The sequence below is a fragment of the Microcebus murinus genome, chromosome 6 (genome assembly GCF_040939455.1).
Source record: "Microcebus murinus isolate Inina chromosome 6, M.murinus_Inina_mat1.0, whole genome shotgun sequence".
NCBI classification, from domain to species: Eukaryota; Metazoa; Chordata; class Mammalia; order Primates; family Cheirogaleidae; genus Microcebus; species Microcebus murinus.
Genome location: NC_134109.1, coordinates 74,485,059 through 74,506,171, shown reverse-complemented (window position 1 = coordinate 74,506,171; position 21,113 = coordinate 74,485,059). Strand labels below are relative to the sequence as shown.

General features: G+C 39.8%; 1 protein-coding gene across 7 annotated transcripts in view; it reads right to left on the bottom strand.

Annotated features, from left to right (window-relative positions):
- Positions 1 to 21,113, bottom strand: part of FMN1 (formin 1) — a 389,771-nt gene that overhangs the window by 9,277 nt on the left and 359,381 nt on the right. For all 7 annotated transcript variants that reach the window (XR_001154565.2, XM_012766326.2, XM_012766332.2 and 4 more), the window contains one exon: positions 2,172 to 2,256. Coding sequence is in view for 6 of the 7 variants with exons in the window: in XM_012766326.2 (XP_012621780.2) it covers positions 2,172 to 2,256 (85 nt within the window). In the remaining variant the exon portion in view is untranslated. The remainder of the gene's footprint in view (positions 1 to 2,171; positions 2,257 to 21,113) is intronic.

Sequence of the window (21,113 nt, the reverse complement as noted above, 5' to 3'; positions counted from 1 at the left end):
AATGGAATTAGGGAATGCTTAAGAAATAGTTTTCAGGGGGTCTAGATCTGAAAAAAAAATCACTGTTTCCAAGTTGACTGTATCTGCAAACAATCAACTTGGCAGGACTGAACAAAAGCCGTGCAATATGAAGGATAAGCAGATTTAGTCTCTGCAGAATGGCAGATCCATTTTGCCATGGGTATTGTGCTGTGTTCTGAGGTTCCTTCTGAGGAACACCCTTCTAAAGGGGAAGGCATGAAAGTCTGCTGGGAAGATGTAAAAATAAACCAGAGCATACCAAACAGAAACATGGACCCTCAGTGTTTCTGTGACGCTACAGAGGTAAACATATGAAGTATGGCAAGGAGGGGTGTGTCTGCTCCTAGAGGAAGGCTAAAAAGGAAAAGGGAAAAGTACACTCTTTTGCAAAAAGCAGATAGAGAGGCCCTTTGAGAAGGGCTGCTTGTGATCTATGACATATGATGTTGAAGTGAATTATTAAAAAGGCCTAGATATAAACCTAAGTTGATGAATTTTAGATATCCATTCTGAGTTTAGACCCCATCCTTGACTTGTCAGATTGAATCGGGAATCAGTTTACAAGCTCTTCTCTAATTTCACCCACCACCCACACAAAGAAATAAAGAACAACAACAACAACAATAATAATAATAATAAACCCCTAACAATTTGGGGGCTTGCTCACAGTGGAGGTCAGCCTAGAAAAGATGCCATAGTAAATCCACTGTCTCCCCTTTGTCTGTAGGGTGAGCCCATTCTCTTTGCCCTGGGAGAACAGGTTTGGTTGTAAAAGTCAGTATAGAGGCCGAAATCAAAGGCCTGGAGAAAATGGTAGGGGCTGATGAAAAAAGAAGATAAAAATCAGGGTTGAGCCCACTGTCACTGGAAACCATCCAAATGAGTATAATGAATACACCATGAAATGGGCATACAGGCTGTGTCCGTTTAGGTAGGGGCTATGTGCCTTACCCACAGCTTTACCTGATCACGCTCCATGGCCCTGACTTCCCCATTTCTCATTCATCATTCGCATTGCAGCATTCATTTAGCTGCTGATGGGGTTGGTATGAGAGACACCATGGTTAATCAACGGAAATAATCTCGCTTTATAATTTAGACCCCACTTAGATCTTCAAGAGATTTAAAGCAGCCAAGCAAAAGTACTTGTAATCTGAAAGCATAAAATAGGTAGTTGTGGGACATCAGGGCCCAGAGAAGGGAGGCTTGGAAAACCCAAGTGGTGAGAGTTATGCTCCCTCTTACCACTCATTGCTGCTTCCCATTGCAGGGTCCACCACAGCTGCTCGAATTCATAGTAACAAGAAAAATGGCTTATATTTATTGAGCTGTTATTATGCGGTAGGTACTATACATGTTTTTTGTAGTTTCCTCAAAATAACCCTAAAGCAAAGGTAATATTTTCCTCTTTTCACTGAAGAGAAGGAAACAAAGTAACTTTACTAAGGTTTTACAACTATTAAGTGGTAGTGCTGGGATTTGAACCCAAGACAGTTTCATCTTCAACATCCCAGGTTCCCAGCCATTCAGCTATGCCGACTGTTGTCTGTGACATCTATGTGCACATTTACTGTGTTCCCTACTGAAAGCTGGACTTCAGAAGACAACGTTCTCTCAAATCTAGGAATACTGAGGAGGTTTGATTTCCAGCACAGGGAGAGATTGTCAGGAGACCCTGAATTGGGTCGTGGTTTTTGTCATCCACTTGCCAAGTGACCCTGAGTGGGCTGTGTCTTTCTGCATCTCAATTTTCCCAACTATCAACACAGGATAATCCCTGCCCTTTTCTTTAATGGGGAAAACGAACTGATGAGAGTGAATGTACTTAAACATTTCAGGAACAAATACTTTGAGATAAGGAGGACTGCAGTGTGGATGGGGTGTGGAAAGATGTGAAATGGCAAGTGACTGAATTTGGTTGATCAGAAAGGACCTTTGTTGGGCTTGCAGGAAAGACATAAGAGGCTCTGTTTTGCCCCTTCCCCCCACCCCCCCCATACTCTTTCACCATGTGCTACTCTGGGATGGGAACTGAGAATCTGGATAGTACGTTTCATCTCTAAGTTTTATCCTTTAAATTCAGGCACACTCCTGGGTGCATCTCAGTTATAATGAAAAATATGTAGGTTATGCTGAAAAATGCGTCTCACCAGACTAGCAGTGGGGTTGATTTTTTTCGTCTCCACTTTCTTCTCTGATGTCAACTTGCTGACTGATTCCTGAGCCATTTTCAATCTGAAATAGAAACAGAAAGCAGGGAGGGGAGAGGGGAGAAGGAAGGAAGAGGAAAAAGGAAGAAGTCAGGTTAAACAGATATCCAAATGCTTTTGAATTAACCAATCAGTGGTTTGAAAATAAATAGAGGAATGGTTTTTCAATGCTTTCCATTATTAAATTCAAACTCTCATTAGGCATGAAGGCTTCTCTGCTTTATCAAAACTAAATTTTCTTCACTAGCTGAGAGGCTCCCCTAGATGACCTTGGGAAGTCTGTTTTTGTGAACAATGTGATAGTTTCTGATGAATGGAATACTACGTGCACATAGCGTTGTTTACTTCAGTGCTGTCTGGCTTATGATTTACTCAGCAGATAATACTGAGACAATTTTGAAAATTGAAGTTTTATGGAAACATTAAAATTACAAATATTAAAATTTACCAATTCACATCAATTAAGCAAAAAGACAACTTATACAGGGTGTCCCAGAAATTGCCATATATAGAGAAAATGGGAAATTGTAACTAAGTGTACCTTATTTACAAAATATTCATTACAACATGCTTCCTTTGTATGGAGACTTTTGGGACATCCTATAGAATGGGGAAAACATTTACAAATCATATATCTAATAAGATATTTGTATCTAGAATACATGAAGAACTCTTACAATTCAAAAAGACAAACTACATTTCCCCTGCCCCATTGGGCAAAGGGTTTGAATGAACATCCCTCCAAATATTACATAAAAATGGTGAATAAACATGTGAAAAGATGCTCAACATCATTAATCATCAGGAAATATACATCAGAACCACAATGAGATACCACTTTGCATCCACTAGGACAGCTAGAATCAAAAGGAAAGACAGTAAGTATGGGAGATGAGGGTGTAGAGAAACTGGAACCTTCATATATGGTTGATGGGATTGTCAAATCACAGCCACTTTGGAAAACAGTTTGGCAGTTTCTCAAAATGTTAAATATAGAGTTAATATATGACTCTGCAATTCTACTGCTAGGTATATAAATATATGTACAACCAAAAAATGGAAGACATAAGTCCATATAAAATTTGCATCTGAATATTTATAGCAGCATTATTCATAATATCCAAGAATAGAAACAACCCAAATTTTCATCAACTGATGGATGGATAAAGAAAATGTCGTACATCCATATAATGAAATGTGATGGGCCATAAAAAGCAATAAAGTGCTTATATACACTATAACATGGATGAAGCTCAAAAATATTGCACTAAGTGAAAGAAGCCAAGACAAAAACACATATGATTCCATTTATATGAAACGTCCAGAATGGGCAAATTCATAGAGACAGAAAGTAGGTTAGCAATGCCATGAGCTGGGGGTTAGGGAAAATGGGGAGTGACCGGTAATGGCAAAGGAGCTTTTTCTAAAATTGGATAGTGGTGATGGTTGCACATCCTTGTGAATATACTAAAAACCACTGTTTAATGAAGAGTATTAAAGTATTAAAATGTACACTTTAAAAGGGTGAATTTTACAGTTTGTGAATTCTATTGCAATAAAACTATTATTAAAAATTAACCAATTCAACAACCTGATAGTATTTCTTACCCATCAAATCAGCAAATCTAATAGTCAGGCAATAACTATCATTAGTGAGGACGTGGGGAAATGAGAACTGCCACGCAGTGCAATAGGGAGTGTAAATTGGTACAGCTGGCCTTGGCAACACCAAACAAAACTGAAAACATGCACACGCCATGAGCCATCGATTCCTCTTACAGGGAGACACCTCAAAGACACTTTTATACACAAACACAGGGTTTTCTTTACTGTGGAAATATAAACAATAGTGAAAAACTAGAAATAACTTGATGATAATAACAATTATTGGGTACTTAATCTGGGCCAGGTACTGTTCTACTGGCTTTATTTGAATTAAACCATTTAATTTTCACAACAACCCCATAAGATAGAAACTTTTATTATTCCCATTATACAGGTCTTAACCATCATGTAATGTTCAATGCTGCTTATTATATTCATTCAATATATAATATGAATGATGTAACTGTGTATTATATTCATTCAATGCATATTATGAATATGATACAACTGTGAGAAGGAATGACCTACATCTATGAAGTCAACAATCCCAGATATCAGAAACACAGTAGTTAGAGAGTGAAGAGGCTATCTACTGTGGTCCCCACCCCCTGGGCCATGACCCAGGCTACAGAGCAGCTCCACTGCCTGTTGCAACCCCTGCTCCAATCCCCAGAAAAACTGTCTTCCATGAAATTTAGGAAGAGGGGCACAGCAGGAGGTGGGCAGCTGAGCTTCCTTCATCTGTATCCACAGCTGCTCCCCATAGCTCCCATCACCACCTAAGCTCTACCTCCTCTCTTCTCACTCCCCACCTCCTCCATCCCCACATTGGTAGAAAAATTGTCTTCCATGAAACTGGTCCCTGGTGCCAAAAAGGTAGGGGACCACTGAAGCCTCCAAAGCTCGACAGCAGAATTATTCCTCAGCTTTCCTGCCTATTACCTGTGTGACCCTGCACAACAGCCCTCTCTATGTGCCTCTATTTCCTAAAAAAGGACATAATAATAGTGCCTACCACATACAATCACTGAATGAAGATGGTGCAGCCCTAGTCACATGTAATCACTCAACCTACTATTGTTACTGTATATGCTGTATGCTATGTTGTATATATGTTTTTAAATTGCACTCACAAAAAAACAATGCTCAGATACATACACGAGTATATAAACATAAATAACATATATCTGTATTTACGTACAGACGCATGTTTATGTACACAGATATAAAAGTATTCAAAAGAGACTGGAAAGATATCCATAGAGGTTATTAGACAGATGGGGGAAGAGAATAGGACTGGGGGTAATATGTCAAACAGAATTTCATTTTTCTCTACAGTGTTTTTTTTTAATTAAAAAAATCTTAAAGAATAAGTGACAAATTTTACTAATTGTAATTCTAGATGGTAGGTACATAGGTGTGTGATGTTATCCTTTGTATTTTTATTTTAAAATTTCCTCAAAAATTCTTTAAAAATATTAAATATTGAAAGATCCACCAACTCACAGACATTTAAAAAAGATAAACATGCTTTTTCTCCAGGGTCTCAAATAAAAATCTTTTGTTCAATACTAATCATATGCTCGTTAGCCTCTACAAGTAGCCAAGTGGCTTAGTTCTTAGCTAATTTTACATAATTTGCTTAAAACACATACTTAGTAATCCAATCTTTCTGTCCATATGCACAAATTAGTTACAACGAATTCAACATGCGGACTTGTATATTGGAAAATAAATAAAAACGAGACAAGGATGAGCAATGATTCCCATAACCCCAGAAGAAATATATTCGTAAAGCTGCTCTGAGGCTGGGCATTTGTCAGTACTGACATGAGTCTGAGTGTATAGACCGCACTGCCTACTAAACTTTTCCATTTGCAGCAGTAACTGTGGCTATACCCACACGAGAGAAGAATGCCCTGAAAGGATCAAATCCAGGTCAGACTACATTGGAGACTCTAACTATTAAGAGTTTGTCAACCAAGATGATGGTGCTGTGAGGCCACAGCTTGCAGCATTTACTCCTCCTGGCTTCTCTCCAGCCAGACTTCTTTTCAAAGAGAGCACCTGCTAGGAACCCTTTAATCCCAATTCCAATGGAGTGGTTAGGAATTGCTATTTCTCTCAAAGCCCCCTAACTTTAAGAGAAGTTGTTTTTGGGTCACCTTTTGCTTTAGTAGTTCCTTTTCACCATTGAATTCTGGTCTCTTCTTCCAGAGTGGGTCTTCTGCCATGCTTCTGTTCAGTAGCACCTTCCCAATTCCCATATGCGTTAGTGGACCACTCTTTATACCCTCTGGTTATCTGGGGTGATTAGTGGTTGGGGATGCAGAGGGAGGGGGCCTGGAAGCCAACCCACAGTCCTATCCCCTCTGCAAACCTTTTCCTACTGGTCAGTGGCTGTTCTGTAGACTACAGGCAGTCATACATGCCCCAGACTCCTTAAGACAATTCCCATCGCAGTGATTCTATCCTGCTCTTCTCCACGTGTTCTCATTCAGTTATTATGTCTCCCTTTCACAGGGCACTCTTGAAAAAGCAATGGGAGAAGGCGTAGCTCAGTGGCAAGTAGCTGCAGTGTCAGCTAGACTTGATTCTAACTCCAACTCTGTCAGTTGTTAGGAGATATGGGGCAAGTTGATCAACTTTTCTAAATTTCAGTTTCTTTACCTATAAAATGGAGGTTAACATCAATCTCTCGTTATCATTGTGAGGATTAAATTAATTAATATATGTAAAACATATGGCATAGCTGGCACACAGCAAGTGGTCAGTGAAGGATAACCATTATTGAACCTTTCATCAAAGAGATAAAGAAATTCCTTAAGAATGCACGACAACAGTTCCTTGCTACAAACTAAACAGAAGTAGAGCTATTAGCTCAGTACCGTCTTGCAGTAATATCATTTAGCTGCGTCCTGAAAGCAAACCAAATCCACCAATGCTAGATTTAGCTGTACTGAGATTTAGTAAACCAAAGAACTCAGCTCAATTTTTCTGATCTGAACACAGATTTGAAGTCATGTCTAGAAGCTAAACTGTGGTGCAAGTATGCCAAAAATTTTGCAACCAAATAGAATAAGAGAAACTTTTTGAACTTCAAAACAAAGATTGTATTTACTTCCTCACATTTTTTCCCCCAAGTTTCCTGGAAACTTATTTTAAATAAATAAAATTTAAACTTCAAATATTACAGAAATTCTAAGTAAACATTTTTGTATTAACCTTGTTTTTCTAATAACCAAAATAAAACTTGTTCCTTACAGAAATTTTATATATTTATACATTTAAAAATTGTATTTCCAATTATGCTACATATTTAAAAATATAAACAAAGACTCACGGGGTATTTCAATACTTTTCTCAGAATGTAGTCAAGACATAATTGCATCAGATTATGAAAATTATCACATGCAAAGCTCTCAGCTAGACCTCAAGATCCATGAGGGCATCCATGGTGACTATTGCTTTTACTACTGTGTCCCTAACCCTTCATACAGTAGCTGGCATACATATGCATGCCATAAATGATTACTGAATGGAGACCTATAGGACAAAATTATTAAAAAAATACTTAACTTTCTTAAACTACTGCTTACTTGAATTTCTTGAATATACTGAGGCTGCCTGGGCATGCACCCTGTGCAGTAGCATGGAGCCCCTTCGTTTAATGTTTTGCTACTGTGTTTCTCTGAAATAAGACCTACCCATAAAATAAGCCCTCGCAGGATTTCTAAGCATTTGTGCAATATAAGCCCTACCCCGAAAATAAGATCTAGTGATGGGTGTGGCTACGCAGCCTATCTGCACAACCCTCGCATTTTGTCACAGAGTGGTAAAGGCGACAAGCAGCCCTTCTCATCTGGCCCATAAGAGCTCTATTGCTCGACATGAGAGATTGGGGCCAATGGTTCTAAAGGAAATAGAGTTGCAAGAAATTCAGGATGGAATTCGAGGTTTGGAGAGTTATGATGATGTTCCAGAAGACGACGACTTAACTATATTTGAATAAATGTAGATTGTTGTACCGTACTTAAAAAAATTAACACATCCCCTGAAAATAAGCCCTAGGGTGTCTATCTCCTTGAGGAAAAATAAATATAAGACCGTATCTTATTTTCGGGGAAACATGGTATTACCATCTCAAAATTCATAGTTTGGAACACAGGGCTTCACAATTATGCAGTTGTTCCTGCCTGACATTTCCCAGAACATTTAAAGCCATTTTATTAAGAAAGTGGAATATTTTTCAATCTTTTTTCCAGGGAACATTTATTACATAAAGAAAGGTAAGTTTAGTTGGATAGAGTTGATACTGCCCCCCCCTTCCTTTTTCCTTGAATCTACTTCCAAGGTTCATTTATCTTACTGTTTTCTGATCATTTTTAGGCACTTTCCTTTCCCAGTAGACTGGAGCTTCTCAAAAGCAGGGATGGGATTTCCTTGTTTTTCTTTTCTCAGCATCTTGCACAGTAACTGGCATACAGTAAGTGACAATAAATACTGAATAAATAAATGATTACAAATGATTAGTCTCAGGCATAAAAACTGAGGTATCCATGGTAATGGGGAAAATATGCAAGTCCACGAAAATATGAAGTCCCTTAAATCTCATGTGAACATAACATCACCAATGCTTAAGGACTGATCCTGCAAAACACAAACCAGCGAATTTTTACTAGATTCACTGAATGTCCTTATCATGGGAATCCACATCATGTTTAGAAGGCCAGGCTGTTTTCAACTGCTTTTATATCATACCTGTGATGAGAAACAAGTGATTAAATATTCTGACAATCTACCTTTGTCATATACATGGGTGTGATAGAGCATACAGGTAAGACTTAGAAACTGCTTTGACCTGGTAAGAGATCAACGGTTGAACTGTCTACACTTGGAAAACGTCCTTCAAAAACTGTGGGCAGTGTCATATGGCTGCCTAAGAAGCTATAGTGGTTGCAATTGTCGATTGCATTCAATTCACTTAGAATCAGTGTTCTGGCAATTATTTGGGAAAAGACTGCAAGCTGGAGGCTGCAGTTTGATAAAACTAAGAGGGTTTAAATAAATTTAAATCCAGTTTTGATCAGCCTCAGGAAGTTTAAATGAATTTGAATTTAGCCACCATCATTTGTAAATGTAGAGATTTCACATTAAGTTCAAATTTACGACCCCTTTTATGAAATTAGAAGGTCTGGCAACATTGGGGGGCATTACTATGCAGTAACAATGGGGAAGAGCCTCAGTTTGAGGCCCGTATAGTCACTCCCTCCCTCCCTATCATATCTGCAGCTCTGAGGCTGTCACGGGGGTTCTCTTATACCTAGCACATCTTATTTTTGTTGCCTGCCTGGATTCTGAAAGCTTTGAAGTTTTGGCCAGGAGACTTGATGGAAGGCTACTGGGATGGCCCAGGAGTGAAGGGATGAGAACCCAGACAGATGAAATAGTCTTCTAAATCTGCGGTCCCCAACCCCCAGTCTGCAGACCGGCGCTGGTCCTGGTCTGTTGAGGGTTGGCTGCAGGGGGCAGGAATTGAGCCAGGCTAGGCCAGGGTGAGGCTTTTTATCTGTGTTTCGCTTGTGTCACCGTGTGGGCTCCGCCACCTGTCAGATCACCAGCCATTGGATTCCTATAGGAGCATGAACCCTACTGCAAACTGCATGCAAGGGATCTAGGTTGCCCCAGATGGAGCTGGGGCAGTGGTGCTGGCACTGGGGAGTGGCTGCAAGTACAAATTGTCACTGGCAGAGAGGTTTGACTGCACAATGAATGTGGTGTGCTTGGGTCATGCCGGGATCATCCCACGGTTCTCCTCCCCACCCCACTTCCTGGTGGAAGGATTGTCTTCATAAAGCCAGTCCCTGGTGCCAAAAAGGTTGGGGACTGCTGTTTTAAATGATCTAGTTCCTTCCAATCTATTCTACTAATTAAGATGGTCTCAATCAGTAATACATGACTCTAAGAATATTACTTCCCTTCTCCAACACTTTCAATGACTCCTAATCAACTATACCAGGGGTTAGCAAACATTTTTCTATAAAGGGCCAGATAGTTAAATATTTTAGGCTTTGTAGGCCATATGTTCTCCGTTTTGACTACTCAGATCAGCTGTTGTAGTGTAAAAGCAGCCATAAAAAATGCCTAAATGACCAGGCAATGCTGTGTTCTAATAAACTTTATTGACAAACACTGGCAGTGGCCGGATTTGTCTCACAGGCTGTAGTTTGCCAAGCCCTGGACTATAGTGTATGATTCAAATTCTTGAGCCTGAAAATCCAGTCCTCCTGTTTCAAACTTAGTTTGCTTATCTGTCTTACCTCTTCAGACCTAGCCAGATCTGTTGTGATCTTGACAGTATGGCAATTTAATTAGCTGAGAATCCTTGGATAAGTCACTTAACCCTCTGAGCCTCAATTTCCTTACCTCTTTAAAGTGGGAATAATATCACACCTAAATAACACAGGTGCTGTGAAAATGAAAGAAAACACTTCATGTGGTTACTGATCAAGTATCCTTTCTGTCCCCTCACTCCACAAACTCCATGTCATGGCCAAACCTTCTTTGTACGTGGCATCTTGCTTTTACTGTTCCCTCAATGACTGTCTTACTCATTTCCATGTGTTCAAATTCTTCCCATTCTTCTATTCCCAGCGTTAGTGCCAAAGTCATGAAAGCTTCCTTCATCAATCTCAGCCAGAAGTAATTGCTCTTTTTCTCAAGTGAAAAAGCACTTTGTGCCTCTCTTAAGGTACTTAGGGCTTTTCATCTTAGAACTGGGTGGGGTATCCTATTTCCCTTACACCACTGGAACCACTTGAGGACAATGACCCAGGCTTATGCATCTGGGATCCCTCCCCGTTCCTGTATCTAGCAGTATGCCACACACAAGTCAGTTCCTAGCAAATATCTATGTGACACGCAAATGACTTGCATGGATAATTTTTTCTACTTTAAACAGTCTAAGTGTTTAGAAAATGCTCAGACTTGTAAAATGATTACTTTTGGTATTTATCCTTAGGAAAAAAAGATAAAAAAAACATTAAAAAAATCTAAATCCAGTTATTGACCAGCTGATTGAGTCTTAAGGAAAAAGGGTGCTCAAAGCCACCCAATTGTGCTAAATATCAATATATATATCAACTTATGTATGTATGTATTTCAGAATTCTTAAAAGTATCCATACTACTTTGCCCACAAGGAGACTGAGATGCAGAGAGGTTTATATAACTGTGTCCCAAGTCTGGTATTTGCTTCTCTTACTTTAGGAGGTAAGAACTTGTTTGCATTATAAAAGAAAACCTGCTGGTTAGACAATTTCTAGCTACATACATGATCAACCTCCTCCGTGGCTTACTTGTTTATGGACTGTGTTTCTGGCCTAGATGTTGGTTCTATTTTTGTTTCTGGTTTAAATATTTATTCTAGAATATCACACATAGTTGCTCATGATTTGTCATAGGCAAGTATCTAGACTTGATTTTAAGGTGTATATGGCAACTTCTACCAAAAAAAAAAATTAGAAATAACAGGGAAAAAAATCATACAAACATGTGGAGAGAAAGAAAATACTCGATTCGTAAATACCTCAGTAAAATTTTGGAAAAGCCTATCGTTTTCCCCCTCCCGTTATAATGCACGCACTGCCTATGGCATCTTCAGGAGCCCCAGGAAGCAGCAAGTGCTGCCACAGTCCACTGAGGAAAGACACGGTGTAAGATGGGACAGTGAAGCATGTCCTCTGATGTTCCTGCCTAGTCTTTACTCTATATGAGTAGTTTGTAATTTTGGTTCATATCAGAACCACCTGTCGAGGGAGTTCTGCTTCCACTTAGAATGTGGAAAACTGCAAGAGAACACCCTAACAATGAAAAAAGCTGGGATAATGCACAAAATCATAATTTTTCTTCAACTCATCAGAGAGCAGGGGTCACAGGCAGCTAGGTGACAGGTAGGTGTTCAAAGAGGGACATGCCTATCCATTAGGAGGATTAGGCTTCCCACTGTTGTAGCCTCATTTTGGGGGAGAGCCTAAAGGGTAGACATACTCTAGTCTTGCTACAGGCTATATTTATTTATATGCCCATAGCTAATTCAAACAAATTCAGAATCCAGCCACCTATGAGAGTGAGGAAGTACAATGTCTTTATTCTTTTGACACTCAGTATTTCATTGGTTCATGGTATACAAAGGCAGAAAATACTGAAAGCATCATCAACTTTGGAACAACAGGGAGTACTTTCATTTTTGACCGTAGGGATCGAGCACACTGGCCACATGAGAGACGTGAGATATGGAGAAAGTGGGGCAGATAGTGTTCAGGCTGCTTTATTTTCCTTGCCACTACTTAAAAAAACAATAGTTTAGAAGACTGTTTTCAAATCGTCTTTCAAAGAGCCTTAACATGCTTAAGAGAGAGGGGCTGAATTAGAGGACCCTCTAGACACCAACCTCTGCAAGTCCTGCTTCAATAGGAAAAGCTTCACTTTGTTTATCTATTGGTGTTTCGTTTATGTATGTGTTTGGACAAAAAGAGCTGTTTTTGTTTAAAAACAAAAAAAAAGAAAACTCGGATAACTTCTATGTATTGAATTTAACAGAACCTATTGAAGTTCCTGGGGGAAAGAGAAATAAACCACCCTCCTCTTCAGGAGACTGCCAACAGAAGGCTTTTTCCTAAAGAACTGTCCAGATGAACTACTAATTTAAGAAAACAAGTCCTCTTAAAAGGGTGATTCTTCTGACAGTCATAGCCACAAGACTGCAGACTTTGGGCTCCAATAAAACATCAAATCTACAAAAATGAAAACATGGCTAGCTCTACCATTCTCTGCTTGTTACTTTCCAGATATGTTCTAAGCCTGTGAGATCATCCGTGTCTGGCAAATACAGACAGGCACAGTGGGGACAGATCCAGATGAGCCAAAATGAAGGAAATAAGTGGGGTACCCATTCACTTTCCCCTCATAAAGGCAAGAATTACCTCACTTTTTATTATGATTCATTTTATTTGTGGCCCTGCCTAGAATTTTGCTTGCTCTTCCTGATTTCTGCCCTATTCTATTTTCCAATTTCTATAACTTCAGAATGAAATTAAGTTAAATGGATCTTATTACACCCTGTATAAGCCTTCTCCCAATTTAATTCTGTGATATGTAGTTAACTTATTTTTGGGAGGGGTGTCATTTTTGCTCTTTCCCATTCTGCATAACTGTCTGAATTGCAATACCACTGTCAACCTATTAGCATTTGAATAACTCTTAAGTATGATTCTAGGTTATCTTTTTTTTTGAGTCAGAGTCTCACTGTGTTGCCCAGGCTAGAGTGCTGTGGCATCAGCCTAGCTCACAGCAACCTCAAACTGCTGGGCTCAGGTGATCCTCCTGCCTCAGCCTCCCGAGTAGCTGGGACTATAGGCCTGTGCCACCATGCCCGGCTAATTTATTTTTCTATATATTTTTAGTTGGCCAATTAATTTCTTTCTATTTTTAGTAGAGATGGGGGTCTCACTCTTGCTCAGGTTGGTCTCAAACTCCTGACCTTGAGAGATCCTCCCACCTCGGCCTCCCAGAGTGCTAGGATTACAGGCGTGAGCCACCGCGCCTGACCTCTAGGTTATCTTTTTTTTTTTTTTTTTTTGTTTTTTTTTTTTTTTGAGACAGAGTCTCACTTTTGTTGTCCAGGCTAGAGTGAGTGCCGTGGCGTCAGCCTAGCTCACAGCAACCTCAAACTCCTGGGCTCAAGCGATCCTTCTGCCTCAGCCTCCCGAGTAGCTGGGACTACAGGCATGTGCCACCATGCCCGGCTAATTTTTTTTTTTTATATATATATATATCAGTTGGCCAATTAATTTCTTTCTGTTTATAGTAGAGACAGGGTCTCGCTCTTGCTCAGGCTGGTTTTGAACTCCTGACCTTGAGCAATCCGCCCGCCTCGGCCTCCCAAGAGCTAGGATTACAGGCGTGAGCCACAGCGCCCGGCCTAGGTTATCTTTTTAATGAAAAAAGTCATGCAGGCTGACAGCTAATGTCTGGATACAACTAGTCTAAAATCATGGTTCAGGTTGAAGTCTACACTCTAAACAGTGGGATTAATTTTTAAACAGTGCTTAAAAATAGGTAAATGGCTCTTGAAAAATACCATTCTCTTTTAAATACTTATTGGTGATATGTTAGGAATTCTCCTAAATGATAATGGTCAGTTCATTTTAGCAAGTAGAGAAAATACAATCTGGCAATATTATTAAATAGCAGAACATACTTGTTAATAAATTACTTGTGTTTGTATTGTAGATAACAGAACCAAGGAAGTGACTTTAGGAGAACAGAAGTAAAGTTTTGGCCTATAGTTCTACTAGCTTCAAAGAAGCAGCCCTATTACCCATCCAGTATAGTATACCTAAAAACAATCACTGCATGGCCCGGGTCATGCATATCTTTTCATCCAAGACATTCAGAGTCAATGGGTTTGGAAATATAGACAGATAAAGGCAAAGAAAAGAGAGGCAACATATAACATGCATTGAAGACAGCATGCCGTAGGAAATACCCAAGTTCCCTAAAAAGCAGGATGGTAAAAACTAAAGGTCCAAGCCACTACACCACCTAGACTTATCCCGAAATATAAAGACATGTGACCTGAATCTCCCTAATGAGTGCAAGAACTCTTCATTCTGATGACTCTTCTGCTATACATGGAGGAACATGATAAACAAGGGAACATGAGAAAAACATGCCTATCATTGGCCCAGTTAATTCTGGCCTAGGGTCCTTTGGATGGTGGATAAGGTCTTTGTGGTATGGAAAAGGTATTGGCCTCTATTGCAGATCACACCTGTAAAATAAATGATTTGCCATTCTGACAACTCAATATGGGTTGGCTTTACCAATCATCATAGGGGACAGCTTCTCCTGCAAGCTAAATGATGATACTTTTATTATCTCCCTTTAGGAGAAAAAGCCAGAGAAGGGGTATAAGAAGCTGCAAAGATGATATACAAACTTGCTATTCACTCCTGTGCCTTGAGCTCCTTGCAGCCTTGAACTAAGTAACATGAGGCTGGGGCACAAGGAATAGCATACAGACCTTGGAAATGTATGGTAGTGGCTTTCTTGCCTCAGAAAACCCAGCATCACACGATTTATGTCACTTTGGATAGAAAAGATTGGGGGCAACATTTTTGTATTTTCCACATTAGGATTATCTGAAACATAGAAGGTATTAAATCACAAGGGCTGTTTTTAATGTGCTTTCAGAAGGCCATGGCTACATCTGCCCATCCCTCCTGCCATTGCCTAATAGCCTGAAGGTCAGAAGTAAGGCTATCTATTCTGCGGGGTTTGTTTGGATCCTCAAGTCTCCACAAAGTACCGTCCCCAGTTCATGGAGTCAAATTATTTCTCCATACAGCGGAGAAAGGAACTAACGTCCAGCTTTAGTTCTAAATAAGAGCAATCATGGAGACTTGCTGGTGGCTGTGGGGACCACTTTCATTTCCATCCTTCTTGACGACATTCACTCACCAGGTAAGTCTGAATTCTTCATATAATTATTGCACATAGTTAACAGTTATAAAAGTCAATGACATAAGTAAAGTCACTCTCCACTGTTAATAAAAAAATAAACAACGAAAAGACCAAGCTCATTAACTCCTCAATGTAAAGGGAAATTTCTTCCTCGCTGCAGCAGCTGATGAAAACATCACTGACTAGTCTATGTGGAGTGTTTCCAAAGGGTAAGAAAATAATACTCAGAGACAATCTGAAATAATAGGTAACCCAGGGGAAACTTGGTTGTGCCAGGCAGGCGACCAGGGCCACACAGACAGACACACACTCTTCTATGCTCTCTTCACAGTCTGACCCTTGACCCTGACCACCCCTGCATGTCCTGGGTCAGCCCCACTAGCAGCCCTGGTAAGACAGACCAGCAGGAAAGTAATACACATCATAGCCTCAGCAACTTGCGCATCAGAATCTAGCCTTTAAAAGTTATTCCATGATAAATTAGCCTATCACTTCTACTTCCTAAATTTGACAAGTTTCCCTACCCCATTCTTAAATGAGATGTTTTTCTATTTACAAGTAAGGAAGTCCTCTTAGAGACGGAATTTCATCAGCTACACAAATCAGCCACTTGGTAGTTTTTGTGGGCTATCACTTGTAGTAAGTACCCAAACACACTTTGACTTCAAGTGATTAATGGCAGAACAAAGGCCACTTCCGTCTGCAGAGCTGCTCCCCCCCCACCTCCCCGCCACTGCAGGGGAGTAGAAGTGGGTGGTGGTGGTAGGGGCCCTGGACTTGCCCTGGAATGCACCATCAGTTAAAGGCAATCACTCTGCACTTGGTAGACATAACACCATGGAGCCAACACTGCCATTTAGGTGCAGAGTGAAAGGTAACAGCATTGTATTCATTTTCTCCTTTGGGGAAAGGCCTCTGGGAGACAGCTTAGAGACTGAAGTAAGCCCTGTGCCATAAATTTGCAAATTTAATTGAAATGCAGTCTTCATTATCCAACCCTGATAATGAAGACTTGCATGTGCTTGTAGACACCAACTCCCCCCTTTTCAGTTTTGAAACCTGTACCACCTACCAAGTCTCACCAAAAAGTAGAACTGATCAGATCCTGTTTACATGGGTGACTGGAACAAAAGGGTGAAAAAACAGGGGAGACTGTCTGGAGTAGGGAGCCTCTCTGGCGCCCCTCAAATCATACTACTCAGGGAGCCCCCTGTTGCATCTGTGCCCAAGGCAGGAGCTGTCAGGAGTCCCACAGATAAGTAATTTAGAAATATTCTAGCTGAATGAAGGAGACTTACTTTGGGTTTCCATTGCTGTCTGCCAAGCTAGGGAAATAGAGTGTGAACAGATGCTCTCTAAGGTTCTGATCTGAGCTCCAAAGAGGTTTGAGGCTTGGCACAGCCACAAATCCAAAGGATCTCTGCTTCCTTGTTTTCTACTAGTTTTTTTTTTTTTTTAAATGAAAGTAAGACAGTCAAGAACAGAGACAATGATTGTTTTAACCCATCAGCTAATCTTTCGTGTTCTGAACACGTCTATCCTCTTTAACAAAGCTATTAAGATTCGAGATTCTTGGACAAAAGTGACCCATATGGGATACATTTAGGAAATTCTACCACTAAAATCCAAATAAATAAGATTTTTCATCTATCAGCAGCAGGGAGCAAATCTTGTAATCAGTTTCAACATGGTAAAAGAAAACACAGTGATCATTTATTTGTTCGACTAATATTAGCTGAGAACCTATTATGTATAAGGAAATACAGGGGCCACAGAGAAAACAAGGCAGTGCGAGACATTGCACTTATCTTCTAGAGACCTCTGATTTATTTAAAAAGAGAAAATGTCTATAACCGAATGAATGAAAAAGAAATCATCAAATGCCCAAATTGAAGACACATTAAACCCCTCTTTGGAGGAAAGATAGTTCATGGAGGTTGGAGAAAACGTCACAAAGGAGGAATTATGTGATCACTGGATTAAACTCCTCCAGAATAGTTTCACAGCCTGTATATCACTTGAAACATCATAGATATTTTTAAAGTATGTCTTTAAATCAATATCGTAATAAATATTTTAAAAGTACAGTCATATACTGCGTGACTTGCAGTCAAGGACAGACCACATGTGCAATGGTGGTCCCACCGATTATATAACAGAGCTGAAAAATTCTTATCACCTATTGAAACCTGTAGCTATTGTCATAGTGCAATGACTGTTTTTATAAATTTAGTGTAGCCTAAGCGTTTATAAAATCTATAGTAGTGGACAGTAATGTCCTAGACCTTTACATTCACTCACCTCTCACTCACTCAGAGCAACATTCAGTCCTGCAAACTCCATTCATGGTAAATGCCCTATACAGGTGTACCATTTTTATCTTTTATATTTTTACTATACCTTTCCTGTTTAGATCTATTTAGATACACAAATAATTACCACTGTGTTACAATTGTCTATAGTACTCAGTACAGTAACATGCTGTATGGGTTTGTAGCCTAGAAGCACTAGGCTACGCCATACAATATTCTAGGTGTGTAGAAAGCTATACCACCCCGGTTTGTGTAAGCACACTCCATGATGCTCCCACCATGACAAAATTGTCTAACGGCGCATTTCTCAGGATGTATCTTCCTTGTTAAGTGAACATGACTGTATGTATTTAAATTAAGTGGTATAAATTTATATTATGGGAATATGCAAGTACATGAGAAACTGGGTGGACCTAGCACTCAGAGAAAGACACACAGAAAAGAGTCAGGTAGTTAAGTTGATGCTAGGAATCATACTATGTGATTCCTCTGATATGTGTACTGAGTTGCCTGAGTCTATACCTCTGCAATGTGACTTCCCAGAATGTTCTTAAGCTCTTTTCTTTACCAAGTGGCTGAATTCATCTGCTCAATGCTCAGCTCACTTCCTATCTAAAATTGCAGGAAATCAGGGTTGAAAGACACCTTTAAGATCACCTAAGTCCAGGAGTTCCTAAACTTGGCTGAACATAAGAATCACCAGGGAGGTGTCCTCCTCTCTCCCAGCTCCAGAGCTTACTTGGTATATTTAAATAAGAGATGGGTGAAACCAAGGCATTTATTAAGGCAACCAAATACAAAATGTGTTCCTGCTCAGCTATCTCTGTGGGAAGCTTCTAAAACCACAAATTCCTAGGCTACACCCCCTAGTACCAGTCTGGGAGCTGCTGATCTCCAACATTCCCCCACTGGCTTCTAAATCTCCTCTGTAACTCTCTGCCCAGAGTCATCCTGTTTATGGCTAAACATCTTCCTAAAGCCCCTTTCCCTGCCATCTATATTTCCGTGGCATCATTTCCTTCTCCAAACTCTTATACCACCCACGATCTTCAATGTTCACTTAATATCACTTTGACAGTTGTGAGGTCCTCTGTATGTCAGTAGACACATATCAGGCCCTGTGCTGGAGAATGCATCATAGAAGATACAATAAGCAACAGGTTTATATCCTAGGTGTGGAATAAGACACATAAACTGCTAAAGTAAGTTGGAATGAATTAAATGCTAAAGGATGGTTAAGGAAAAATTCTGATAGAGACAAGAGGAAAAGATAGTTCTTCTTCTACTTAGTGAGATTTCAGAAAATTTCTAGAGAAGCTGATTCTGGAGGCAGTCCTTGAAGGATGGAAAATAATCAAGGATGGTGAAATATGGAGACATGTCCCAATGAGAACACAAGGCCACAAAGTGCAGGAGTGAGAAACAGTAAGTGGCCATTGCGGTGGGTGCAGGGGGGATGAGGCTATAGGAAATGAGGATGGAGAGTGATTTTAGGGCAGGTTCTCAGAGGGTCACACTATAATTTGGGAGGAAACATGGAACAGTCCAACGAGCTTAAGCTTTAGTGTCAAAAAAGACCTAGGTCCTTATCCCCATCCTGTTGATTATTAGTAAAACTGTGACATTGAAAATTCATTTACTCTCTCGTGCTTAGTTGTAGACTAGCAATAAACCTTCTTTTCGGGGTTGTTGCAAGAACCTAATAAGTTAATAAATAAAAGTAGTAACCCAGGGCTAATTCTCTCTCCTTTATTTCATGAGCAATGGAAAACAACAGAATATGTTTAAAGAGATAAATGTGATATAACTTCTGTTTTAGAAGGATAACTAGATGCAGTGATAAGGGACATTAAAGAGGAAATAAAAGAATGAGAAGGATATTTCAATAATCCAGGTGAGGGATGATGAAGTCCTGAATTAGGGCAGAGCCACTGCAAATAAATACAAGATAAGAAGAAGAACCACTGAGTATGCAAAACTGAGATGAGTCAGCAATAGATAGGAAATGAACCTTGTATAGTAGCACTGAAGATAATTCAGGTTCCAGCCCACCTTTTGCTACTAAGAGGAGGACAGTGTTGCAATCAAAATTTAGGAAACCTAACAGGAGTAGGCCTCAGTTGGGATAGAATTTCCAATGGGGACAAACTGAATTGCAGATGCAAGTTGGGTATCCCATAGCAATGTTTAGCGTGTAGTAGGAGATTTACATCTACAACTTAGAGAGGTGGTCGGTTCTGTGTAGGGAGACTTGGGAAGCCTCGGCAAAGAGGTGATAGGTGAAGCTGTGAAAATAGTTGAGACCAGCTATGGAGAGAGTGTAGAGCAGAAAGAGGAGCACTGAGACCTGAAGCTTGGGCAAGGTTCACACTTAAGGAATAGAAGAAAAGGAGGAGCCAATGAAGGATGAAGGAGATGTAGAAGGAGTAGTCATCTTTGCAGAAAGATATCCAGTGTACTTGTCAGAGAAATAAGACATTTTGAGATAGAAGCAGCTATCATCAGTGTCAAAAACTAGCAGTGGCGAAGAGTTAGAAGGAGCCGTTTGCTTTCACATTTGGGAAATGTGACAAAGTCTGCTAATGGTCTCCACATGTATTTCTCCCTCTTCCTTTAATAACGGAGCCTATGAATCCTTAGCTGGGCACATAGCTCCCAGCTAACCCTACATTTCCTGGTCTCCCTTGTGTATGGCCATGAAGCTAAATTCTGCCCAGTGGTCTTAAAGTAGAAGTGATGTATGCACCTTCCAGGTGTGCCCTCCCCTTCCCACTGGCCATGGTGGTGGTGAATATGATCTGAGCTATCTACAGCCTTGGGGATAAGGACCACGCCTCAAGAATGGCAGCCACAAAACAGAAGGAAACTGCATCCACGACATCTAACCTCCTTGCACTCAGATTGTTATGCAAGAGAAATATAAATTTTTCCTTTGTTTAAGTAACAGTTCTTTTGGTCTTTGCTATGGCAGACAAGACTTTATCCTTACTCATATGGGAAGGAGTATGTAGTAAGGAAATGAATATAAACTCTTCTTTTACAAGAAGCTTGAAGGGAAAAGAAAAGAGATGGAATGATAGTTTTTGGAGGAAGGAAGGCCAAGAGATATGTTTAGTTTTTAAAAATCAATGATCCTATAATTCTTACCATTTTTTAGTCTATCTCCTCTCCTTATTCATGGACTATTTATTCTTTTGTAGAAGTATTTTAAAATTTATTGCTTGGGAGATAAGCGGGCTTTATTTTTTTATTATAATAATTCTGTTTATCAGTTAGGTCTTTGGAGTATTTACTGTTTTTATACTTGCACAGAACTGCTTTCAAATGTGATTTGGAAAATTTCAAAGTTTTGTCAATTACCTAGAGAGTGATTTTTTGTATTATTAAGGGATTTCTCTAAAATATGAAGCTCCTTAGTAGTTAAGTATATACGAACCATG